Source organism: Macaca thibetana, chromosome 15, assembly GCF_024542745.1.
Source record: "Macaca thibetana thibetana isolate TM-01 chromosome 15, ASM2454274v1, whole genome shotgun sequence".
Taxonomy (NCBI): Eukaryota; Metazoa; Chordata; class Mammalia; order Primates; family Cercopithecidae; genus Macaca; species Macaca thibetana.
This window is the reverse complement of record NC_065592.1, coordinates 6,161,052-6,187,651: the sequence shown is the minus strand read 5'-3', so window position 1 is coordinate 6,187,651 and position 26,600 is coordinate 6,161,052. Positions and strand designations below refer to the sequence as shown.

Sequence of the window (26,600 nt, the reverse complement as noted above, 5' to 3'; positions counted from 1 at the left end):
TCCTTTTCTTTTATTTACTTTTTAAAAAAGTATGAAAGTGTTGAGCTGTTTGGGTGGCCAGTGAAGCCTTGAGTAGGGAGTGGGCAGGAAGGGAGGCACCAGATTGAGCCGCCCCTGTGTGTGCAGGGAGGAGGAGGAGGAGGGGGAGGAGGAGGAATGGGAGGAGGAAGAGGAGGGAAAGGAGGAGGAGCAGCAGCAGCTGAGCACTCCCGCTGGCCCTGGTAGGGAAGTGTTTGAGGATCACTGAGTTCCTGGTGTGGGGGAGGAGGAGGGCTTAGCCTCACCCAGCCTCCCTCTCTCCTTTTTCTAATCAATTAGAAAATGTTTGCAGCATAGCCAGAGGAAAATAGGGAACCTGGGACAAAGAAAAGATGCAAAGCACCCGCCATATTATAGCCCCACACTCAAAGGAGGGAGCAGTGGGGTTTGACCTATCTGCCTTCTGTGGTAATGAAACCCCTGTCGCTGGAGGTATGCAAAAGAAGGGGAGCCTTGCCCTGTCTGAGACAGGTGCCCATGTGTCTGGTCCATCTTGTCAGTCGCCTGTGGGGGGCCCCAGGGATGCACGGGCACTCTTCAGCTGGGATAGCATTTCCCACCCCAAACATTCCTGGAAATCTGGCTGTGGGAAGAATCCACATATGCCCAGGGCAAAGCAGAATGTGTCCTTTAAAAACACAATAATACAGTTTTAAGTTCCTGGAGAGATTAACCCTTGTCTAGCCAGAGCCATGGCAATGCCTCTCCGCCCACCACACTTTGGCGGTTCAGCTGACGGAGATCAGTCATTCAGGGGTCTGCGGTCCTGGTGAGCAGTGGGTGCCCTCGCCAGGCCTGGCATTTCATCCTTGCTCTCTGACCCTGGCTTCCCCGTGGACCCTCTCCCGGGCAGCTCGTCTGTCAGGGCAGCCCAATGCCCTCAGGTCCTCCGAAAGGATTTCAGGGTGTTCTGTGGGGACAACCCGAATTGGGATAAGAATACTAAGCAGTCATTCTGCTAGAACAGCATCTCCAAAGCAGCATGAGGCCCACGGGTGCCCACCGCCTCTCCCCCAGGCAGCGTCCTACCTGGGTGGAACTGCCTGGAGCCACTGCAGAGGGTCCTTGCTCAGTTAGAAAATGTTTGTCAAACACCGCTGTGTGCAAACAGCTGTCGGGAGTGTGGCGCAAAGGCGGGCAAGGCCCCTGCTCTCCCAGAGTTCACACTCACAGAAGGTTCTAGAAGGAGGAACACTGTGGGCAGGGTTGAAAGGCCTAAAGTGCTCCCTTTCCTCCCAAATAATGCAGCCTGAGGGGTGGCGGGGAGAGCTGCTCTGGGCAACCAAAGAACTGAGATGCATTTTCTGGCGTTCTGCTGGGGCCAAGGGAGTTCGAGAGGTGGCCAGAGACTCTGGGTTCAAGGTGGACCTGTGCCCAGGCGACGCCCACTGTGGCCCGCCTGGGGGAGGGGCAGGGGCGGTCGCCGTGGCTTCTGGAGGCTCATTGCTGGGATAAACGAGTCCCTGGGGAAGCAGCGCGCAGAGGCTTGGAGGCGGAGGCTCGCTTGCCTGCCCCTGCCTTAGTAATTGCTTGGAGCTGGGAGGAAAATTGCTCCAACCAGAAAACAAAACAGAAAAGCCACCTTGGCCGGCTGCAGCTCCAGGCCTGAAATGCCAGGTCGGTTTACGCTGATTCACGAGCAGGGAGGGTGACCTTGCTGTCTGTCGTCCAGGGCCTGTGCATGAAGAGAATCCGGAAAGGGAAGGAGAGAGAAGCCTGCACGCTGGGGAAGGAGTTAGCGGCACAGAGAGCAAGAGGGACAGCGATCAATGAAACCATAGAAGGAGAATAAGACACACACACACACACACACACACACACACAGAGCGAGAGAGACAGAGAGAGACAGAGAGACAGAAAGAGAGAGGGAGGCAGGGAGGGAGAGCTCAGAGAGTTAGAGACCATCAGGGCCGCTAGAATTAGAATCAGCTCTGAACAGAATCTCCGTTTCCGCTTTGTTAATAATTTATCCCCTCTGCAACTTTTCTTACCAATAAATAGGAAGTAATCTGTTAAGGAGAATTCCCCCAGCACCCCGGCTTTCTCCCTAGAGTCAGGGGAGGAGGATGTGTCTCTGTGCCCTTCCTCCTCAGCAGCACGAGGGGCCTGAGGAACTTGCAGAACTTGAGACTTTAGGATGTTAGGGTCAGAGGCGGACAACGCACTCCTGCCCGGTTGTTTCGTGAATGGGGAAACCAAGGCACAGATAGGGCAAGGCCCCGACCAAGGTCACACATGGTGTTAGGGGCAGTCCCCTGAGTCCTCATTCCATGGCCCCACGGGTCAGGGCACCTATTGATTTATGCACCTGCCCAAGCCATAGGGTTTCCCCTGAAATGGCAGAGGCCACGTCCAAGGAGGAGGGTGGGGCTAGCTCGGCTGCCTTTCCTCGCCTTCTCCCACCGTTGCTTCCCCCGTGCTCGAGTCCTGGCCCTCTACCTGGGCACCCACACCCAGGGCCTCTCCTGGGCAGCCTCCGGCCTCCCACCTTGGATGCAGCAGCAGCCTCCCGTCCTGGTGAGGCTGAAGGGCTGAGGATGAGAAGGGTTCCGCTGGCAAATCAGCAGACAGGTTCAAAAACAATCTGTCAGCTGCTAAACGGTTCCCCAGGCCTGCCCATGCACCTTGGTGTCAAGAGCTGTGCCGCCTGCCTCTCCATGGAACCCGAGTCAGCGGGAACACAGTGCGGCCCAGGCAGCGGCATCCTTTTCCTTTGGGTGAAGGGCACTATTTCCCAATTTGTCGCAGAGCCCAGCTCAGCGGGCCATCCCCTGGCTTCTTGTCTCACCTTGGCTCCTGCCGAGCCGCATGACCCTGGGACATTGCTCAGCCTCTCCGAGTCTCGGTTTCCTAAGGATCGCACTCTCCAGGATCCCTGGGAGAATGGGAGGTGGGGTTGACACACATGGGACACCCAGCACAGGGCCGAGGTGGAAGACATGCTCCCTAACGGCAGAGCCTGCTGTGTGCTGAAGCACCAGGCCAGACAGTGGCCATGAATGTTCTCCCAGTGTCTGTCACCCGTGAGCCAGCGCCACCGAGGCACTTGCCATGGTTCACCTGGCGTTATTCCTACAACAACCCTGTGAAGCCAGTGCTAGCAACCTCATTGGGCGTTCATTCTTTCTATGAAGATTTCCCGAGTCCCTGAGGGGGGCTGGGGGCTGGGGCTGGAGTGGGGACAGGATCCGATGTGGTCACCACCTGCATGAAGCTTCCCCTCCAACTGAGAAGCCGAGGTTCTCGGGAGAAAGATCTCTTCCTCATCCATCCTATGTTAGTGGCTGAGGCCCCCTCGTAAAAGACAGATTAACACGACCAAAGCATATGAGTGGATTTAATATAAGTTTTATGTGAAAAAGGCTTTCTTTCTTTCTTTCTTTTTCTCTTTCTTTCTTTCTTTTTCTGGCACAGTTATGGCTCACTACAGCCTTGACCTCCTGGGCCTAAGGGATCCTCCTATCTCAGCCACCCAAGTAGCTGGGACCACGGGTGTGTGCCACCATGGCCGGCTAGTTTTATTTTTTGTTCTTTGAGGTTTTTTTTTCTGTAGAGATGGCATCTCCCTGTGTCGCCTGGCCTCATGGGAGCTTTCATAAGGAATGAAGACCCAAAAACATTGGTGAACATCTATTTTTTATGCTAGGTTTAAGGGAGAAATAGTCATGGAGAACTATGATTGGCTTTAAAAAAGTATCATCTCCTGGTGATAAACTGGTGGGAACTTTGCAAGGCCTGTGTGTCCAGGTCCCTCTCTGTGACCTGGCATCTTTGGAAATGAGAATGTTCTGTCCTCCGGGCATTGGGAGGGCACCTCTCAAATGAGCCTCATGTCCTGCTTCAGGGAAGAAGGGCAGGGAAGGTCAAAGAGTGATCTTCTGCTTCTGTGGTTTTCTTCAATCCCTTCAGCTTAAAAAAATAAAAATAAAAATTTTTTTTGAGCTGGAGTCTCACTCTGTCACCCAGGCTGGAGTGCAGTGGCGCGAGCTCAGCTCACTGCAACCTCTGCCTCCCAGGTTCAAGCAATTCTCATGCCTCAACCTCCTGAGTAGCTGGGACTACAGGCACGAAACACTATGCCCAACTAAGTTTTTATTTATTTTTTTAATTTTTAGTAGAGACAGGGTTTCACCATATTGGCCAGGCTATTCTCAAACTCCTGACCTCAGGTAGTCAGCCCGCCTCGGCCTCCCAAAGTGCTGGGATTACAGGCATGAGCCACTGCGCCCAGCCTAAAATATTTTAAGAAGGTTTTAGGGTAGCGTGTCCCAGGCCTCATCGGGCTTAAGGAAACTGGGGGACTCATCCAAGCCTGTGGAACTCGTGCACGGTTAAGGGAGTGAGCCAGTGCATCCCACCACAAACCGCAGAGCCCTGCCTGAGACACCCTGGCAATTTCATCCCAGCTGTGAGATTTCATCCCAGCGCAGGCTTGGGTGCAAGGCCAGCTGCATGACGTTGTCTGTTCTTCGTGAGACTTGGTGACCATTCCAGTGACCGCCCCTCCATGGGCTCCTTAGTCCGGGGCCCGGAGGTTCAAATGGCTGGGCTTCCCACGGCCACATTTACCTCCGTTCTTGCTAACGGTTCACTTTCCCATTCAATTATGTTTTTTGCCTGCAGCTTGCCTATGATGTTTACAACCTGGCCTCTGACTTTGACTGTACCCTTTGCAGAGAAAATAACATAAAAAGAAAAGCACTTAAGCTCCCATCACGAGGCTTGAAAAGCATGGCATGAAATGGTTTCTCCATAGAATATTTCATGCCAGGAGCTCAGGCTTGGTGTCTGCGTAGGAGGCTCCCCGTCACCCAGTTCTCTGGTGCTGTGGGCCTGGCTGACTGCCTTCCCTTCGCTCTGCCCACCCTCCTTTGACTTCTAGCCACACTGCCTGACTTTTCCGGTGACTTGCCTGTGTGTGTCCAGAGAGATAGGAGAGCTGTACACATGACGGGCTTGGTTTCCCCAAGATTCCTCGAGGTTGGGTCCCATGGAATCCAGGGGATGGGTAAGTGATATGCGGCCATGGGTACTTAGTGTCTTATTTGAGACATGGAGCTGACTGTAGCACCTGCCTCCCTGGGGGTTGCTGAGAGGGTGCAGGGAGGAGCGGCTGTGAAGTGCCCAACCCAGCCCGGGCACAGGGCTGGCACTCAGCGAATGTTATGATCATCACACTCTTCTGAGTCAGCAGTTCCTGGGACGGTCCATGCCATGAAGTTCCCGGGTTTCTGGTGCACAAGCCTGGTGGTCTCAGCCTCACCTCTTCCTCCTGTGGAAGGTTGCTGGGAGTGCAGCGTCCCTGAGTGAATACAAAGCTGCTGTTTCAAACTAATCGCTCCCGTGTGGAGACATTTCCTAGGGATTCTAGACAGTGTGAGACACAGACCATCTCACAGGACATTCAGTGAGAAAACAGAGACTCAGAGAAGTCAAGTGACTTCGTCAAGGTCACACAGCCTCAAAGGAGAGAGCTGAGAGGGAACTCGGGGCTTTCAGACCCCAGGGCCCAAAACTGTATGGAAAAGGGGTATGTTACTGCATCTTTCTAGAGAAAATCCCAAGGCTGTTTTTAAAAATCAGGGGTATGGTTTTTGTTGTTGTTTTAATTTTCATGAAATATTTAAAGAAGTAGCTACTACTTTGATACTATCAAAAGGCGGCTTTGGAGCCATCCTGAAAGGCTAGAGGTGTGCCTAACAGTCTTTCCCTGTATTAGGCCACTTTGTTCTGACTGCTGTTTTTGTGATTAGTTGATCTGCTGTCCTGGAGATGGGTGGAAACGCACAGACCCGGAGGAGGCTGGCAAACCTTCACCCCTGCTCAGAGGAGACACTCCCAGTCTCAGCCCTACCCCCACGACATTATCAGCTCTCAGATGCTAACTGGGGACTGGGGTAGGGGGGACTGGGGTAAACTGGGCTTCTAATACCCCGGTGGGTCCTCAGAATTCCCCCAGTGAAGAATAGAAGGTCCAAGCGCAGTGGCTCACACCCGTAATCCCAGCACTTTGGGAGGCCGAGGCAGGCGGATCACCTGAGGTCAGGAGTTCGAGACCAGCCTGGCCAACATAGTGAAACCCCTGTCTCTACTGAAAATACAAAAATTAGCGGGGCGTGGTGGTGCACACCTGTAGTCCCAGCACCTGGGAGGCTGAAACAGGAGTATCGCTTGAACCCAGGAAGCGGAGGTTGCAGTGAGCTGAGATTGCACCTCTGCATTCCAGCCTGGGCCACAGAGCAAGATTCTGTCTCAAAAAACAAAACAAAACAAAAAGAACAGAAGGAAAGTAAGAGGAAGCAATATTGTGTTTGCAGAGGAAAAGGAAGGTCAGGTCAGCGCCAACAGTGCCTTTGCTGGGATGCTGCACACTCCTGACCAGCTCAGTGGAATTCTGAGATCTTGGGGAGAGAAATCAGAGAGGGAAAAGGGGAGAGACACAAAGAGAAAGAGGGAGAGAGAGAATTGTGCTGGCCGCGGCTCGGGATTTATTTATTGTACTTGCTGTTGACTAAGCCCGCTCCGCAGCAGGCGAGGGGCCTGTAAACACACAGGCTGATTCATTAGTTTCTGACCATCTGCTTCCCGGGCCGGGGTGGGGGCCAGAGGGCCCTGTAGGTTGGAACAGCCAGCTTGGAGCCCCCATCTCCAGCCAGAACCAGCTGTGTCAGTCTTCCCAGTGACAGGCCAGGCGCAACTGGGGGCTTTGAGGGATACCCTGTCCCCACCTCAACACCTCCACCCCATAGAACCCATCAGGGGCCTGGGCAGGGTAGGGCTAAGTAAGGCAGGAAGACAAAGAGAGACCAGGGAAAAGGTGGAAGTGTGGGTGGCTCAGCAGTTGGGGTTGACAGGAATACTATCAAGACTCAATAGGAGATATGTCAATATCACTGTCATTTGATTAATAGCTAATTAATATGATAATAATAATAAGTATAATTGAGTGAATGGTTACTGAGGTCCAGGCCCAATATGGAGGCCTCACTACACCGTCCCCAGTAAGCACATTAACAACTCTACGATGGATGATGAGAGAACTGGGTTAAAAGATTGATTCAAGGCCAAGCGCGGTGGCTCACGCCTGTAATCCCAGCACTTTGGGAGGCCGAGGCGGGCGGATCACAAGGTCAGGAGATCGAGACCACAGTGAAACCCCGTCTCTACTAAAAATACAAAAAATTAGCCGGGCGCAGTAGTGGGCGCCTGTAGTCCCAGCTACTCAGGAGGCTGAGGCAGGAGAATGGCGTGAACCCAGGAGGCGAAGCTTGCAGTGAGCCGAGATCGCGCCACTGCACTCCAGACTGGGGGACACAGCGAGACTCTGTCTCAAAAAAAAAAAAAGAAAGATTGATTCAAGTCAGGAGGGCCTCCTGGAGGAGGCACATGTGGGAGGGCTCTGAAAACCAGGAGGACGGAGAGTGGCCAAAGGAGCACAAGCTCCAAGGTGGGAGAGGACGATGTGGCCTGGGAAATGGCACAGCTTCAGTGCTGGGTTGATAAGAGCTTTCTGGGGAGGTGAGGCAGTGTGACGTCACTTGGTGCCAGTGTACTAAGAAACCAGGCTGGCGGGGGAGACCCCAGAGAGAGCCTCTGGGGAAATCATCAAAAACTCCCGATTCATCTCTACCCCTCTGAGCCATTCCTCCCATTCCTCCCTGTTCCCTCTTTGCTCACACCTGGGATGAGGCTTGTCTTAGCTCCAGCCACCATAACAAAGTACCACATGAGACCCAGGTGGCTTAAACAACAAAAATGTCTTCCCTTGTTCTGGAGGCTGAAAGTCCAAGATGAAGTTGTTGGCAGGTTTGGTTTCTGCAGAGGCCTCTCTCCCTGGCTTGGAGCCAGCCGCTGTCTCACTGTGCCTTCCAACAGCCTTTTCTCTGTGCACATGGGCCCTAGCGTCTCATCGGGCAGCCAAACTTCTTCTGAGGCCACCAGTCAGATTAGACTAGGGCCACCCTGAGGGTCCCATTTAACCTCAATCACCTCTTGAAAGATAATCTATCTCCAAATATAGTCCCATTCTCAGATACTAGGGTTAGGGCTTCAACATAGAAACCTTGGGCGAACACCATTCAGCCCCTAGGAAGTCTCCAGGGGCAACAGAAGAAGCTCTGGGACTTCGGGAAGGGGGTGATGGCTGGGCTGGGGGAAGAGGGGCATGTACCTCAGTGCCAGAGCCCAGGTGCAAGCTCTTGGAGCGCCTGCCCACCACTCCTCCTCCCGAGTGGCACAGACAGAGCCCATTCTGCGTCCAGGCTCAGAGCGCCCTTCCCGGCTGCCAGCTCCCTCACAGGTCAAGCCTACCTCCTCCAGCCCAGCACCTGCTACCCACTCAGGCCATTGGGCCATCCCCACGGCCTCTCAGCCCCACACCATTCCAGGCAACAGCACAGGACAGGGCAGCGTCTTGCCCAGAGTCACCCGGCCAGTGAGTGAGGAAGCTGGGAACCACCCCACCTGCCCCCGCTATGTCCCTCTACTGTCCTGGCTCGGTGGGCTTGCCAGTGGTGTGGATATCTCTGATGGTAACAGCAGACTCCTCCTCAGAGGTGCCATCCGCTCTCCAGAAGGCTGGGGCCAGTCCTGCCCTGGCCCTGGCCTCAGTCTCCCCATCTGCTTAAGGAGGTACTGGACTTTATGGTGAGCTCCTGCCACTCTGAGGTTGCATGGGGGCCTGAGGACAGAGCTATTTTGGTCAAAGAGGGATTTGTGGAACCTGCCTCAATGAGCCGAGGGTCAGCCCTGCCACCGAGGAGCCCCAGGCAGCCAGGGTACCTGTCCTCCACCCTAGAGGATCGAAGCCCACAGGCTGAGGCTGCTGCAGTGGCGCCTGGTGGGGGCCGCAGGGGTGTGGCTCAGTCCCTCAGAGGGTGATGGGCCCCACTTCCCCCAAGAAGGCCAAACAGTTCATTTCAGAGTGAGAAGTTTTAACTTAGATCCAAGCCATTTTGTCTTTGAGCAAACCAGATGCCTGAAATATTCATCAAAAAGGGCCACAATGGTCTGGAGCACTGTGTGGCTGTTAGTGACAGTGTTCGATTATTTGTTTGTTTAATTAATTAATAGACAATATTTTAAAGCAGTTTTAGATGTACAGAAAATTGAGCAGATAGTAGAGAAAGTACCTAAAACCCCATGCCGCACCCCCCACCCACCATCTTTCCCCGCCTATTATCAACATCTTGCATTACTGGGGGATATTTGGGGTTTTGGGGGGTTTCTTTTGAGACAGGGTCTCTCTCTGTCATCCAGGCTACAGTGCAGTGGTGCTACATAGCTCACTGCAGCCTCAAACTCCTGGGCTCAAGCAAGCCTCCAGCCCCAGCCTCCCAAGTAGCTAGGACCACAGGTGTGCACCACTATGCCCAGCTAATTTTTACATTGTTTTTGTAGCTACAGGGTCTTGCTGTGTTGTCCAGGTTGATCTTGAACTCCTGGCCTCCAGTGATCCTCCCAGTTCTGCCCCCTGAGTTGCTGGGGCTAGAGGCATGTGCCACCACTCCACACCCAGTTTATTTTTTATTGTTTGTAGAGACAGGGTCTCTCTGCGTTGTCTGGGCTGGTCTCAAACTCCTGGGCTCAAGTGACCCTCCGGCCTCGGCCTCCCAGAGTGTTGGGATTCCAGGCATGAGCCAACATATTAGTCATGTCTGATGAGCCATTGTTGATACATTATTATTAACTAAAGTCCATAGTTTACTTGAGAGTTCACTCACTGTGTTGTACAGGTCTATGGGGTTTTTTTGTTTGTTTGTTTGTTTGTTTTTGATACGGAGTCTTGCTCTTGTTGCCCAGGCTGGAGTGCAATGGCACGATCTTGGCTCACTGCAACCTCTGCCTCCCGGGTGCAAGTGATTCTCCTGCCTCGGCCTCGCGAGTAACTGGGATTACAGGCATGTGCCACCATGCCCGGGTAATATTTTTGTATTTTTGGTAGAGACGGGGTTTCTCCATGTTGGTCAGGCTGGTCTCGAACTCCTGACCTCGGGTGATCTGCTCGCCTCGGCCTCCCAAAGTGCTGGGATTCCAGGTGTGAGCCACCGCGTCCAGCCCGGGTCTACGGGTTTTGACTCATGCATAATGGCATGCATCCACCACTACAGTATTATACGGCATAGCCTCACTGTCCTAAAAATGCCCTGTGTTCGGCCTAGTCATCCCTCTGACCCTGGGAACCACTACGTTAGTGACATTTTCAGGTCTCTTTGGCCTGTTTCCATCAATGACACTTCTCACACCAAATGCGTGGGTTTTCCACACCAACAACCTATTCTCTAGCTCTCTGGACAGCAACTGGGTGTCCGATGATTCTGTTCAATTCTGACACTGCCCAGAGCTGGCGTCAGAACGCTTAGGTGAAGGGCTCAGTCGCACCACACTGCCCCCACCTCTGAGGCATTTGCAAGTTCCTGTCTCCCATACCTGCCCAATTGGCTGCAAATTGGGGGTTCCCACAACCCCTCCCTCAGGTTTGATCGTTTGCTAGAATAGCTCACGGAACTCAGAAAGGCATTTTCCCTACGTTCACCTATTTATCAAATTCAGGAACAGCCAGATAGAAGAGACTCACAGAGTAAGGGATCGGGGAGGGACCCAGACCTTCCAGTCCCTCTTTGAGCACCTCAATGTGTTCACCAATCCTAAGGGTACAGATAAAAAGGCTCAGGGGCCGGGCGCAGCGGCTCACATCTGTAATCCCAGCACTTTGGGAGGGCAAGCCGGGTGGATCACCTGAGGTCAGAGTTCGAAACCAGCCTGGCCAACATGGCGAAACCCTGTCTCTACTAAAAATGCAAAAATTAGCTGGCCAGGGTGGTGCATGCCTATAATCCCAGCTACTTGGGAGGTTGAGGCAGGAGAATTGCTGGAACCTGCCAAGATCGCCCCACTGCACTCCATCCTGGGCAACAAAGCAAGACTCCATCTCAATTTAAAAAAATAATAAATAAATTAAAAAATAAAAGGCTCATGAAGGTGACTCAGCTAAGGCGATGTTTAGAGAGTCGAGAACGTGAATGGGAACTTTTGAGGCAGACAGAGAGTGGAAGGGCACGTGAAGGAGAGAGAATGCCATCTGCAAAGACTCAGAGGTACAACCAGGCAGGGGCAGGAGGACAGATGTCCTGCAGAGGCCCAGGCACAGTGTCACCAGGTGTGGGAGGGCAGGTTGGGGTCAGTATATTACAGAGTCAGGACTGTGTATTCCAGGCAATGGGGAGCCATGGAAGGCTTCAGAGCAGGGGACTAACACCCAGCCTCCTTGGTTGTCTGTATTTAGAGCAGGAACAAGTGTGCATTTCTTGGGAAGCCATAGGATGGCACACCTCTGCATGCATTGAGGAAATGGGCACAAATCCCCCAGCTATGTCTGGGCACCGGAACACAGTTCCTGTAGCCACAGAGCAGGTGTCTGGGCTTGCAAGCAGGGGCCAGGCTGGGCAGAGGCTTCCCAGGCCGTCCGGAGCATCCAGCACCCACCCTTCCCTTCTCCTCTCCCCGCTGCAGGAGAATCCCTACCTGTGCAGCAACGAGTGTGACGCCTCCAACCCGGACCTGGCCCACCCGCCTAGGCTCATGTTCGACAAGGAGGAGGAGGGCCTGGCCACCTACTGGCAGAGCATCACGTGGAGCCGCTACCCCAGCCCGCTGGAAGCCAACATCACCCTTTCGTGGAACAAGACCGTGGAGCTGACCGATGACGTGGTGATGACCTTCGAGTACGGCCGGCCCACGGTCATGGTCCTGGAGAAGTCCCTGGACAACGGGCGCACGTGGCAGCCCTACCAGTTCTACGCCGAGGACTGCATGGAGGCCTTCGGCATGTCTGCCCGCCGGGCCCGGGACATGTCGTCCTCCAGCGCCCACCGCGTGCTCTGCACCGAGGAGTACTCGCGCTGGGCGGGCTCCAAGAAGGAGAAGCACGTGCGCTTCGAGGTGCGGGACCGCTTCGCCATCTTTGCCGGCCCCGACCTGCGCAACATGGACAACCTCTACACGCGTCTGGAGAGCGCCAAGGGCCTCAAGGAGTTCTTCACCCTCACTGACCTGCGCATGCGGTTGCTGCGCCCGGCGCTGGGCGGCACCTACGTGCAGCGGGAGAACCTCTACAAGTATTTCTACGCCATCTCCAACATCGAGGTCATTGGCAGGTAAGGCCGGGGGAAGCCCTGGATGTCACCTGCAACCTGGGATGCTATCCGTTACCTGGGATGTGTTTGGATACCTGGGATGTTACCTGGTATGTGAAACATGACCGGGTTCTTGGGATGTTACCTGGTTCCCTTGAGGTTACCTGGTATGTGATACATCCCCTGGTTCTTGGGATGTTACCTGGTACCTCGGACATAACCTGGTTCTTGAGATGTTACTTGGTTTCCAGGAGGTTACCTAGCACCTGGGACATTACCTGGTTCCCAGGACATTACCTGATATTACATCATAGGGACTGTCTAGGATGGCCGGGACTGTACAGACCCAATGCCTGAGCTTTTCCACCGAAGGAGGTGCATGTGTTGGAGGAAGGAAGTACATGTGTTGGAGGTGTGGAGGGCAGGAGTGGAGTCTGTCTGGGCAGGGCTGGGCTAACTCCTGGTGCTGACTGTGAGAAGTGCTCTGAGGCTGTCCACTGACTCAGTGAATGTCCACTGACTCACATTCAAGGGTTTCCGAGACCACCTTTAGGCTCCACGATTCACTAAAAAATCTCACAGAACTCAGCAAAGCTGCTATATTCACAGTTATGATTTATTACAATGAAGGATACAGATTAAAATCAGCAACAGGAAAAGGTGCCCAGGTCTGGGTCCAGGAGATAGCAGGTGCAAGCTTCTCATTGTGCCCTCCCAGTGGGGTTGTGCAGGCAGCACTTGATTCTCCCAGCAGTGACATGGGACAACGCTTGTGAGCTATCGCCAGGCAGGGATGCGTACCAAAGCCTCAGTGTGGAGTTTTTATTGGAAGCTGATGGTAGAGGCATTGCTGATGATGTGGCTGGTCTTTGGTGTCAATCCCTGCAGAGGTCGAGCTGATACTACATGGCCCAAGGCCCCCCAGTAAATCTCATCAGCGTAGGCTTTCTGATGTGTGCCAAGACCCGCAGGCAAACACGGACACTCTTTCTAGACAGGACACTCCAAGGGCTTATGGATTAGGGGTCACCTCGCAGTAAGCCAGAGTCAGACCTTTCTTTGGAATGTGCAGGGTGTGGACACCCCAGACCTGCTGAGTCAGCTCTTTCTCGGCCAGCTCTGGAGAGGAATGTGTTTTGAGGCAACTTTGAGGAAGGCAAAAGACTGTCATAGGAGAAGAAAGCAGCCTTTACCTCCCAAAAACTGTTTAGATTGTGGAGGAATACATGGTTCTGTGCTGTCCTAAGTCATTGATTCTTTTGGCAGATAATATGCCAATCTGTGGGGGCAATGCCATCTTCCCTGGGCCATCTGTAGAATGGGGATGGTAACAAACATACTTCTCTTGCTGGATTATGGTGAGGGTTAAATGAGTTAAAGTTGAAGTACTCAGAACAGTGCCTGGCACATAATATGTGCTAAAAAAAAAAAAGTGTTTAATAAAAAAAATTGGACAAAATAATGGAGTGAGAGGGCTGGGGTGGGCTGAGGGAGGAGAGAGTTGAGACCCAAGGGTGCTGGGGCAGTCCGGGCCAGGAGCCTGGCTTAGGCAGGTGCAGGCAGGGGCTGCACCTGGGGAGCCCAGCTGGGATGATCACTCACTGTGGGCATCTCTCCACTGCAGGCTCTCAATGCCCACCCAAATCTGTAATTCCTGACAAGTGGAAAAAGTGATTTGCCATATGGCATGTAGAGCATAATCCTGTTTTTGTAAAATATATGATACGCCTTGTGTATCATTTCTGCGTCTTGAACACACATTGGCTGTAAGTGTATACAAGCCCGGGACAAACATCATGGGTTGGGGAGAAAGGCTGGAAGCCCGTTTGCCAGCCATGTGCTGTGGTGACGCCTGCATGGTGAGGCTGGACAGGCCACTGTGGTGCTGCTGTTTCCAGCTTGTGTTTGCATTTTGTTTCACTTTGACGGCGTGTGTGGATTCCAGGTGGCCAAAGGCAAAGGCAGGTCGTGCATGAAGCCGGAGTCAGCTTCAAGTCTGGCAGATGGGAGTGAAGCAGGTGCAGACAGGGGTCCGTGGTTCTGATACCCGTGATCTCTAACCCGCCTCAATTGGGACAGGATACTCAAAATCAGGAATGTTCTGGAAAACACCCCATATACAGGCACTGTGGTGGAAGCTGGTGTCCAGACTTTCAGCCCCTGGGCATCTCTGTGACCTCTGCCCTTGGAATGCCATTGTCTGGTTGTTACTAGACACCCGCCAATCCCCGGGCTTAGCAGCTCAGGGCTGGGAACCAGCTCCCCAGGCCCTGCAGGCTCCTGGCTTGTCTTCTGACCTTGGGCTGCTCAGGGAAACCCTCATCTTCAGGCAACTGTTCAAGGACCCTGCCTTACATTTCCTAAGGCGGCTCATGTGGGGCCCTCATGTCTGGGCCAGCTGTAGGGTCCAGAATGGGCCTGTGATGGTCAGGGTCTGGTGGTGCCACTTCAACCCCAGCAGGGTGACCTGGGGTTCAAACCCTGCCCCTCTGCACCCTGTCTCGATTTCCCATCTGTGACAAGACAACTGAGGCTGCCTGGAGCTCATATCTCCCTGGAGGTGGTTCCCCTTGGCACCCAGCCTCTGCAGGCGGCAGGGAGGAGCCGAGGTGGTGGCGAGAGTGTGCAATCAATTCAGAGAGAGAGTAAACACTCTTCAGGCAGCAGCTTGGCTTGTCGTTGAATTGGGTCGGGTTAGATGGTTCAAGGAAGAGCTGAGGCTACCTCCCCTTTTCCCTCTTCATTTCCCCTGGGAAAGTCCAGCCGTGCTGAGAAGCCAGAGACGAAGGACCCGTGACAAAGGGGGATGTGGCACCCGAAGTTCCTGAGTGGGCACCAGGGACCCCCTGGGGGTTCCCGGGCTCTGGGATTTCACACTGAACCTGTTCTGGGGATTCCCTCAGAATTTCATGACCGCCATGTTGCCCAGTGGCTCCGCTGCGGTCCACTAACAAGAACAGCAAATGTTTATCCAGCATTTGCTGTGGGCTCATTTGCTATTGAGTGCTGTTATTAACGGCTTCATGTGTATTTTCTTGTTTAATCAATAGTTGTTTAATTTCCCGATGGTTATTGAATGGTTCAGATCCTGCAAGCCAAGGACACAGCACTGAGCAAGCCGGACCTGATCCCCACCCGCTGGAGCTCTCCCTGCGGGGGCAGTGCTCCCCCAGCCTCATGTTTTCAGATGAGGAGGCTGAGGCCTGTGAGGTCAGGGAATAGAAGGAGATTGCACAGCGCCACTACATGGCAGACAGCTAACATCCAGACACAAGCATGTCCGGGCTCAAGATGGACTCAGCCACCGAGCGGTCCCTAGCCCTGGCCTGGTGGCTGCCTCATTTCTGGTCCCAGCTCTGACTTGAGCCCACCTGGAACTCAAATAGCCTGTATGATGGGGCCATCCCACGGGACTCCCCTCTGAATTGAAGGTTCTTTAATGGGTGGTGGCTCCCTGCTCTGCCACTCAAGTCAGCGATTTCCAGCTCCAAGGGGGACCCCAATGGCAGGCAACAGTGTAGGCAGGAGGGGGAGGACAGAAGCACCTGGCTGCGGAGGAGGAGCTGGAGCAGCTGCAGCCAGCCCAGGGTCCTGGGAAGGAGGGACTGGTACAAATGGTGAGGGGGACAAGAGGTGGGGACAGACTGAGCTCCAGCCCCACCACAGGGGGCAGGTGGGGTGCCAGTGGCTCTGAGAGAAGCACAGGCACCCGCAAGTCCCAGCCACACCCCCTCCCTGCCTCCCGCGGAGCCTGCTCCACGTGCCCATTCCTGGAAGGCAGGCAGGGGGCGGGAGCTATTTTCTCCTTCCACACATGGGGAAACTCAGGTGCGGAGCTTGGAGAGTGGTTGGCTTCAGACTGTGCAGCAAATCTGGGGCAGAATCTGGATTTGAAAAGGAATGAGATCATTCCTTTATGGTGCTTGGAGCGGGAGGGGCCTCTGCTCCCACCCTCCACACGACCATTAAGAGAAGCGGGGCCCAAACCTGACCCAGCATCTCACAGGAGAGCCGTTTAAGACAGGGTTCCCCAGCCCCACCACTGAGAGCTTTGGGACTGGGAGGCTTCGGGTGAGGTCCAGAAGGCCGTGTCTTTGCAAAGCTCCTCAAGTGAGCTGGAGAGGTGGAAGCTGCTGCATCCATGGAGATGGATGACCATAACCTGTTGGAACCTCAGTTTTCTCATCTGTAAAATGGAGAAATAGTAATGATGTCAGCTGCCTGTTGTGAAGAGTCAATGAAATGCTATATTCAAAGAGCTTATCCCAGTGTCTCATTCCTCTGGTTAGACGGTGGGAGAGGGAAGGCGAGGAGGCTTAGGATCAGGACTGCCTAGATATGAGGCCATTCCTGCACCCAACCCAGGTACTAGAAGGAGTGTGGAAGCATGCCTCTGGGTTCACAGGGGTTGCCATCCCAAATGTCTGCAGAGGCTGGGAACATAGCTTATGTGGAAGCCAGGCATGGTGGTGTGCGCCTGTAGTCCTAGCTACTTGGGAGGCTGAGGCAGAAGGATTACTTGAGCCTGGGAGATTGAGGCTGCAGTGATCTATGATGGTGCCACAGCACTGCAGCCTGGGTGACAGAAAGAGATCCTGTCTCTAAAAAAATAAAAATAATAAATAAATTCAAATGAATAATAAAAATAATGAGAAGAAGACAATGTATATGGGTACCTATGGTACCATCAGAAGTGATAGGGAAGGGTGTGGCCTGGGGAGAAATGGAGACAGCAGGACCCTCACAAGACAGCTGACCGAACATTCCAGATCTTCTGCAGTAACAAAGGAAGGTGCACAGCAGTATCTGTGTAAAATCTCTTGCTTTCAAAAATATTGGCACTGACTTCAAAAAGTTGTTTAAACTCTGTGCAGGGAAAACAAAATACACCTGCAGCCCAGGACAGCTCACTAGCTGCCGGGGGCACCCCTGCTCTGAAATGCTCAGTGTCCTCCTGCAGCTGGGGTAGCAGCCGCATTCGATGAACCCGAGGCAGGGCCAACACACTGGAGCCAGGGCAGGGGCAAAACAGCCCAGCCAGCCCTGCCCACTCCAGACCTGGGAGTCAGAGGGAAGGGGGCATCATCCCATGCAAGTTCCTCTGCCCAGAAAATCCTTGGAAGCTCCAGGGAGGCAGCCCAGCAGGTCCTTTGCCAGCAGGAACAGGAAAGGAGGAATGAGTTCCCCATTCCTGGAGGTATTCAAGCCCAGTGGGTGGTGTTTGTGGGAGATGATGAAGGGAGGTCCTTTGCACCAAATTAAGGTCTTGTGTGCCCATTCTGTTCAACAGGAATAAATGTGGATTAAGGGAACAGGAGAGGCAGGTACCATTTATTGGTTACGTGCCAGGCATTGCATCCTCACCCCCTTTCTGCCCAGGAGGAGGTTGAAGTCCTTGAGCGAGAGGAAACCCGTGAGATCCCAGAGGCTGAGCTGGGCCTGGATGGGCAGATCTGAGCTCTGGAGTGGCCAAGCCCAGCTCCTGCAGACCCAGCTTCCCCAGACCCTACGGGGGTCTAGCTGCTCTGTGTCCCTGGGCCTCGCCCAACCTGGTTTCCCCCCCCCCATTGACTCCCTCCCCTCTTTCTTGCTTTCTTGATTTCTTTCATAAACGTCCTGTCCCTATTGATCGCCCCGCAACCGGAGATGGACGGACACTGGACGAGAATAGAAACAGCAGAGGGAAGAAAACGTGGAGGGTGAGCAGGTGGGTGCGGGGAGGGGAGTGCAGAGACAGGCGATTTCAGTCACCCTATTCCTGTACCCACCCTCCCTGCATCTCTTTCTCAGCTGCTCTACAGGAAAAACAGGGGCAAGAAGGGAATTCTGTGATGTTATTCTGCCTGCGCTGACTCCTTGAAACTCTGGGAAGGCAGAGCCTCCTCCCTCAGCAATATTAACTGTCATTCACCAAGAATTCCCGTAGCCCAGGTAGCATCCCGAGTCCTTTATGTGCATTTCCTCATTAAGTCCTATCCTGTGAGGATCATTGTCCCCATGACATAGATGAGGAAACTGAGGCCAGAAGATTGAGATATAGATGGAAAGGCTGGGGTGTGGTGGCTGGTGCCTGTAATCCTAGCACTTTCGGAGGCTGAGGCAGGAGGATCACTTGAGTCCAGGAGTTCAAGACCAGCCTGGGCAATATAGTGAGACCCCCATCTCAATGAAAACAAAATAGATGGAGGTACCCATGAGGATGGCTGTTATTGGACAAGCAAAAAATGACAGGTGTCGGCAAGGATGTGGAAAAATCAAAACCTTCATGCATTGCTGGTGGGAACAAAAATGGTGCAGCCACAGTGGAGAACAGTATGGCGGCTCCTGAACAAGTTAAATATAGATTTAGCAATTCTGCTCCTAGGTATAGACCCAACAGAATTGAAAGAAGGGACTTGAACAGATACTTGTACACCCATGTTTATAGCAGCTTTATTCTGAGTAGCCAAAAGGTAGAAACAACACAACTGTTCATCAACAAATGGAGACACGAAATGTGGCCCATCCATACAATGGAATATGATTCAGCCTTAAAAAGGAGGGAGAACCTGACACACGCTGCAACACAGATGAACACTGAGGACATGATGCTAAGTGAAATAAGCCAGACACAAAAGGACAAATACCATATGATTCTGCTTACCCGACGTCCCTAGAGTCATCAAATTCATAGAGACAGAAAGTAGAATGATGGCTGCCAGGGGCTGGGGGAAGGTGGAATGGGGGTTAGTATTTAATGGAGACAGCTTCAGTTTGGGACGATGTAAAGTTCTGGAGGGGGTGGTGACAGAGCTTGCACAGCACTGTGGATGTACTAATGCCAGCAGACCGTACACTTAACAATGGTAAGGTGACTGGGTGCGGTGGCTCATGCCTGTAATCTCAGCACTTTGGGAGGCTGAGGCAGGCGGATCACTTGAGGTCAGGAGTTCGAGACCAGCCTGGCCAACATGGAGAAACCCTGTCTCTACTAAAAATACAAAAATTCGCCAGGTGTGGTAGTGGGTGCCTGTAATCACAGACACTCGGGACACTGAAGCAGGAGAATCACTTGAACCAGGGAAGTGGAGGTTGCAGTGAGCCGAGATCGCACCACTGCACTCCAGCCTGGGCGACAGAGAGAGACTCCATCTCAAAAGAAAAAAAATGGTAAGGTGATAAATATATACCTATATTTTAGCACACTAAAAAATAAAGGAAATAGATGGGTGGGTGGTCTCCATGTCACACTGTCCAGGTGCAAATTCTGGATTAGGTATGACCGTGGGCAAGTTGCCTAACCTGTCTGCCTCCTTCCCACCTCCACAAAATGGAGACAATCACCCTGGGGTTTAAGTGAGACCATTCAGGGAGAGGAGCCATGGCTGTTGGGGTTGCATAGAAAGAACAGCAGATCACAGAGGGCCTGGAGATTCCTCTACTGGGGCCTATGGGCTCTTAGGAGGGCAAAGGGTGGGCCTCAATGATCCATGGACTCCCTGAAATATATGCTAAGTGTCGTGTGTGTGCAGTCAGTTGGTGAGAGCCCCTAGTCTTTGTTCCATTCTCAAAGGGAGCCCATGATCCCAAAATATTTGGAGAGTCCCTGGAAAGGCAGCTTTGTGTTGTGCTTTTCATTTTTTTAAACCCAACTCTTGGCTGGGCACTGTGGCTCACGCCTATAATCCCAACACTTTGGGAGGCCGAGGTGAGTGGATCACCTGAGGTCAGGAGTTCAAGACCAGCCTGACCAATATGGTGAAACCCTGTCTCTACCAAAAATACAAAAATTAGCTGGGCGTGGTGGCGGGTGCCTGTAATCCCAGCTACTTGTTAGGCTGAGGCAGGAGAATCACTTGAACCCGGAAGGTGGAGGCTTCAGTGAGCCGAGATCGCGCCGCTGTACTCCAGCCTGGGCGACAGAGCGAGACACCATCTCAAAAAATAAATAAATAAATAAAAATTAAAAAAATAAAATAAACCCAACTCTTTGGGGACACCCAGTTCTTTGGGGACAGACATTTTGTTAGGTGCAGTTCACACACCTGCAACTGTACCTCCCAGGCCCCCTGAACTACTGCTTCCCACCAAAAAGCCGGCATGCACAATTCAAGACCACGTCGGCCTCCACTGAGAAATGCCGGTGTTGGGAAGGGGCCAGACTGTGCTAAAGAGTTGGGGAGGTCCACTGCCAAGGCCGGTGGTTGGCCCCTGGGCCTGGGGTCTCCTCTGGTCTTTGGCTCTGCTCCACTGCTGGGTGGGGCGGAGAGGGCAGGAGGGGCATCTCAGGCTTGGCCAGGGTCACAGGAGGCTCGGGGAGCCCTGCAGGTGCTTGAGAGAGAGTCACGCACAGCAATGCCTTCCCAGCAGCACTGGACAGAATCGGGGTTCCCTCTTCTCTTGCCTGAGAAGGCATTTCCTCTGCGAGCTTTCTTGCCATCATATTAATTCACTCAACAGATGTTTTTTCTCAGACCTTGCGGGGATGAATTAACACATATTTCTAATGGACACTGCCTTGGTTTCTTGGAGCCTCCAATAACAAAGTACCACAAACTGGGGGGAGGTCAGGAGTCTGAAATCAGGGTGCAGCTGGGCTCGCTGTGGACCCTGCAGGAGGGAACCTGTCCCACACCCTCCGCCCTCCACTCGCTCCTGGCGGGGCCGGCAGCCTCTGGCGTTCCTGGGCTTGCAGCTGCGTCACTCCAAGTCTCTGCCTTGTCTTGCAGCTGTCCGCTGCCTGAGCGTCTGTCTTACACGCTGTCTCCCTGTGTCTCTTCCCACTGGGACATCAATCACATCGGATAAGGGCCCGCCCTCCTCCAGCATGACCTCAGCTTAGCTCATATCCTCATCACATCCACGAAACCCCATTTCCATGTAAGGTCACATTCACAGGCAATGGGGGTCAGGATGTCAACATATCTTTTTGGGAGACGTGATCTGGCCCACAGCAGGCACCTGTGACGTGCTCAACACAGCAGGGTGCCAGGGTCCAAGAGCATGGAGGGGCTGACGCTTCCATAGTGGGAGAGCAGGAATCCACAAACCCAGTACCCCCAAGAGCCCACAGGTGAGAAAGAAACCCAGGGCAAGGCCAGGCATGGTGGCTCACACCTGTAACCCCAGCACTTTGGGAGGCTGAGGCTGGTGGATTGCTTGAGCACAGGAGTTCAAGACCAGCCTGGGCCACATGGTGAAACCCCGTCACTACAAAAAATACAAAAATTAGCCAGGCACGGTGGTGTGCGCCTGTGGTCCCAGCTACTTGGGAGGCTGAGGTGGAGGATTGCTTGAGCCCAGGAGGTCAAGCCTGCAGTGAGTTATGACTGTGCTACTGCACTGCAGCCTGGGTGACAGAGCAAGACCCTATCTCAAAACCCAGGGCAATGTGGGCGTGGAGCTGGGAACCAGCCTGAGACCTGGACCCGGGGGTCAGGGAAGGCAAAGAGAAACCTGAAGGGGGAAACGGGGGCACAGCATTTGTGGCAGGGGACAGCAGGTGGGACAGGCGCGGTGCCTTCTAAGGACTCAATGTGATGCGGCTGTGGTGGGTGGGTAAGATTCCAAAGAAGAGCAGGCAGGGCCCGATCATGCCAGCCCTGCAGCCGCGGGAGGAAGTTGGTTTTGGTTGAAGTTTGGTGGGAGGGCTACAGGCAGGGGAGAGGTGTGATCTGATTTCTGGTGTTTGGAAATCTGAGTTGGGGGTGGTGCTGCTGGAGGCCAGCAGGAGACCGGGCGGGTCCTTCCAAGACCGGCAGCAGCCTGGCGGGGTCCTGGCGGGGACAGGGGCTGTGATGTGGGCCGCCTGGAGGTGGCCTTTGGTGGCAGTGTTGTTGCTGAGTGGCTGGTGGGAGCAGGGGGTGGGAGGCATCGTGGGGGACTCCCAGGCATCCGGCTTTGAGACACCGGGTGGATGGAGATGTTGCCTCGTCAAATGGGGACAGAGGTGAGGGAATTTTCTGGAGGGGAATTTTTTTAATTTCTTAATTTTTTTATTTTTATATTTCATATAGCAAAATGGACCTTTGGGGGGTACAGTTCTAGGGATTTTAGCACGTGGATAGCTTCATGTAACTGCCACCACAGCCTGGGTCCACCACAGCCTGTGTCTCCAAAAACTCCCTATGCTACCCTTTGAGCCACCCACGGTCCCCGTCCTGAAACCCCTGGAAGTCCTCAATCTGCTCCCCATCTTTTCTGAAAATCTCCTGTAAGTGGAGTCGTGCGGCAGGTGGTTTTTTCAAGGGGTCTCCTTTGTCCTCGACATGCCTCTGAGGCTCATGGCGTGGCCACCCGCGTGGCTTAGGTTCCTCACTCCTGAGTAGGACTGTGCTGTGTGCGCGGCACATCGTGGTCTGTTTACCCAGTCTCCGTGGAAGGACGTCTCGGTGGCTCCCAGTCTGGGGTGATTATGAACAGAGCTGCTATAAACATTGGTGGCAAGGTTTTTGGGTGAACATAAGTTTTCGCTTCTCTTGGGTAAGCACCCAGGTGTGGACGGCTGGGTCGTCTGGTGAGCGTGTTTAACTCTGTAAGAAACTGCCAGGCCGTCTTCCAGCGCGGCTGTGCACTGGAGGAAGCCTGACTTCTATTTTGGACCTGTTGGTTGTGAGCGTTTTGGAGGCATCCGGAGCATTTGGGCCTTTTGAGTGTGAAGCGCAGGCGAGACTGGGCGCAGGGAGTCCTGAGCTCCGCCGTGCCGATGACGCCCGCCGTGGGGGCGTGCGAGACTTCCGAGAGGAGAGCCGGGGAGCCGGGCGGTCTGCAGCCCTGAGATCAGAGAGAGGGGGATCTGGCAGGGCGGTGCCCCAAAACCACGCGAGAGCCGGGCCTCCAGGGCAGCGGCCACCTGTGTCCGTGCCGCCCAGGGGCCAAGTGGAGGAGCCAGCGTGGGCCCATGGACCTGGGAAGATGGGGGTCACAGCAGAGGTACCCAGAGCAGAGCCCGGGATGAAGGCCGTCGTGGGGTGGTTTCAGGGGCGAATGCCAACACTTTTAAAAGAGTGAATAAGAGGTGAAAAAGAGGGGGTGTAGGCAAGCTTTGAAAACATTTGGCTCGGAAGGGGAGCAGGGAGATGGGGTGTGAGCTGCTGGGGGAATGGGGAGGGGAGAGGGTTCTTTCTGAAAGGCGGGAGGCGCGGCAGCGTTGGCGTTGGGATGGGAAGAATCCACCAGGACTGAAGATAGCTGCGGGGAGGGCGGGAGGGACACTGGGGACAGGAGCCGAGGAAGTGATTGGGGTGGGCGGAGAGCTGACAGGACAGAGGGCCCACCAGCATGCGTAAGGAGGAAAGGCTGACTGATTTCATATTTAGGTCAGAAACCCTGCTTCTAACACCTTCTAGAGACTCCATGTCCATCCTGCCAACCCAGGGTGGCCCACCCTGGTGACTCACAGGAGTCCCTTTGTCCTGAGTAAAGAGTGGCACATCACGGGGCCAGCGAGCAGCCTGCCTGAGATTCCAGCTCTTTCCATTTGCTCTTTTCTGGCAAGTCTCTTCCATTTCTCCAGGCCTCAGTTTCCCCACCTGTAAAATGGGATCCTGCTGTTGTAAAGATTGTCTGAAACTTGCCGGCTCAAGTCCCAACACTCAGGAGGTGCCTGAGGAAGGGGAGCCATTGATCCCTCGAAGGAGTCGGTATTTTGTCACCTGAACACACAGCCCATGTTCCTCCGTCACTCACCTGGGGGCCGAGTGGAACTCCTCAGCTTCATCTCCAGCTCTGTCCTCTGTCCCTTCATCAGTCAACAGTCATGCAGGAATGAGAAGCTCAGCTCATAGTAGGTGTAGCCAAAGGGACTTCGGAGGAGAGTACTGCCACCAACAGCGGACAGGGGACTGAGCCCCACCCAGTTCTGCGTGAGCCACGCCCACTGGGTCTGTAGCCACGACACCTGGCAGGCTCCTGTCCCCCCACCCCAGTTCTGTGGCTTGCTGGACCTCACCAGCCGCGATTGGGCAGGACAGACGGGGCTGGAGAGGGGAAGTTGGGTTGGGAGAGGACAGGCCACATCCAGGCTCATCCTCAGGCCTTGTTCTGCCTCTGGACTGGGCTACCTCCCTCCACATCTCAGCAGAGGGAGCGTTTGGGGGGGGGTCATTGCAGAGGATCCCTGGCCCTTCATCCCATATGAAGCCTGTTTTAGACGCACAGATGCTCCCTTAGATGTACCCGCCAAGTCACACACACACGCAGGCATTCACTCATCTGTAACGTGCCCCTGACTCACACATAAACACACACCTGCCCCACCCACACTCGCGAATCCGCTTCCAGAAGCACCCAGTCATAGACACATCACACTCCACACGGCCGCCTTGCACCCCTGCTCACAGACGCGGACCCACAGGATGGGCGGAGGCCTCCGCGGGGCCCCGGGGTTCACCGGAGGCCTTGGCTTGACTGCCCTGGGCTCGGGGCTTCTCTGCGCTTCTCCCCCATGTTGAGGCACCCACTTCATGCTTCAGTTCCTGGAGGCCTCTTTCCATTCCGTGGGGCAAAGCTTCTAACCATCCCTCCATCCCACTCTCAGCCTGAACTAGGTCCCAAGGTGGACCCCCCCATCAGCAGCCCTGCCCCCTAGAAGAAAGGTGCAGGCTGGCATCAGGTTTTGGTTCGGGGACATGACTGGCCTCCCTCCCTCCCTTCAGTCTTGCCCTTTCTGTAGTTTTTTGTCCCTAAACACAAACCCAGTCACTTCTCTGCACAATATCTCTCGTGGTCTTCTACTGACCTTGGACTCAAGTCCACGCTCTGTGATCACAGACTCACCCTCTCACCTCCTTCTGCAGCCTGGGCTCTGAGACTCCCAAGACCAGCCACCCCAAAGGTTGGGTCCCTCCGGCTGGCCTAGGGCCTAGTCCTTCTGCCTGGAACATGACCTGGCCTTCCCCGGCCTTCCTGTCTGGCAAACTCTTCGCCCCTCAAGGCTTGGCTCAGAGAGCACCTCTCTGGAGCTCCTGAAGGCTGGAGACCTGTGCAACCAGCCCCTCGGTCCCCTTCTCCAGCCTTGGCGGCTGGCGGCAATCCCACAGCCTTGCCATAGCTACCATAGCTATGCACGTACACGTCTGACACCCGCCCCCACAGGCTCTGAGCTCCAAGGGAGCAGGGATGGGGTCTGGCTTGTTCTCACCGTAGCACCAGCACCCAGAACCAGGTAGGCGTGCTGTGTATGTGTGGAATTCATTCATTAATTCAGTCAGTCATTCATTTGTTTATTCATGAACAAATGAACTTACATGAACAAAGAACTCTCTGGAACTTACTATCTGGAACTATCTTACTATCTTACTATCTGGAACTCTTTCCAGATAAGAAAGAGACTGGAATATAGGCGCTAGGAGGCAGAGAAGCAGGACCAGCTGGGCTTGCTAGCACCCACCCCTGTCGCCTCCCACCCTTCCACCATCACACCCTGCTCCTTCTCCTGTTTTCCTCGTGTGAGAAACGGGCCTCTCTGGGCTACCACCTGGACCTGGTCCTTCCCTCAGGGGTGTTGGGCCTTCCTACAGGGGAAGATGCAACGTTGCTGAAGTCAGCCAGGCTGCTCAGGCTGGGGGTGCCTTCGCAGGCCCTGGCCATACCCACCGTGTTACCCCTAAGCCTCACAGCCAAGCCCACCAGCACCCGCCCGTCAGCCTCTGTCTTGTATGCAAGGAAGCTGCTGCCTCTGGCTTTGTAATGGGTAATAGGATTTATCAATAGACTGAGGAGGTGAGGTATGTTAAAGCACTTAATAGAAAAGGGCTTCGCACAGAAGCCCAAATTTGATTTAGCCAATGAACTCAATTGCCGGCCTGATTGCGTTCCAGGAGGCGCAGCAGCCAGCGTTTGTCCACATTACCCTGGAAAAGCCAGGCTGCACCAGGCGACCGACCCAGACCGCCCAGACCTCCCCTCTGTCCCCACAGCTCTGCCGTTGGTTCCCTGCTTTCTCAGGGTCTCAGGTTTGAATGGCAGTCCTTTGACCCAAACGATCTCAAGTTCTCTCGCATCCAACAGCCTCCTTCCCTCTCATGCCCGAGGCTCCCCCATCTCATGAATTAGCTAGTAGTCCAGTTTGCTACCACGTTCCTTTCACCATGATCCTCAAATCTGTGTGTCCTCTGGTCACTTGTTACTTCTTAATCAAGCTGGCCTCTGCAGGCTTCCCTCGTGACCATTTGTTGCTTCTCCGGCTACTGTTCATCTCTCCACACTGCTTGCCCGAGCCAAGGACACATCTCTGCCAACCCCGCAAAGAAGACCAAAACCCCCAGGTCACAGTGTTTCATGACACCTTGACTCAGGCCTGGGCATAGCAGATGAGAATTACCATGTAGAAAAGAAGGACTTGAGGCTGGGTGCGGTGGCTCATGCCTGTAACCCCAGCACTTTGGGAGGGCGGATCACCTGAGGTCGGGAGTTCGAGACCAGCCTGGCCAACAAGGTGAAACCCTC

At 54.1% G+C, this 26,600-nt stretch overlaps 2 protein-coding genes across 7 annotated transcripts in view; one reads left to right on the top strand and one right to left on the bottom strand.

Moving 5' to 3' along the window:
* Positions 1-26,600, bottom strand: part of MED27 (mediator complex subunit 27) — a 443,188-nt gene that overhangs the window by 327,880 nt on the left and 88,708 nt on the right. The window lies entirely within an intron of this gene.
* The window catches only part of NTNG2 (netrin G2), an 83,618-nt gene that overhangs the window by 23,093 nt on the left and 33,925 nt on the right, over positions 1-26,600 (top strand). For all 6 annotated transcript variants that reach the window (XM_050760017.1, XM_050760015.1, XM_050760014.1 and 3 more), the window contains one exon: positions 11,551-12,194. In XM_050760017.1, coding sequence (XP_050615974.1) covers positions 11,551-12,194 — 644 coding nt within the window. The remainder of the gene's footprint in view (positions 1-11,550; positions 12,195-26,600) is intronic.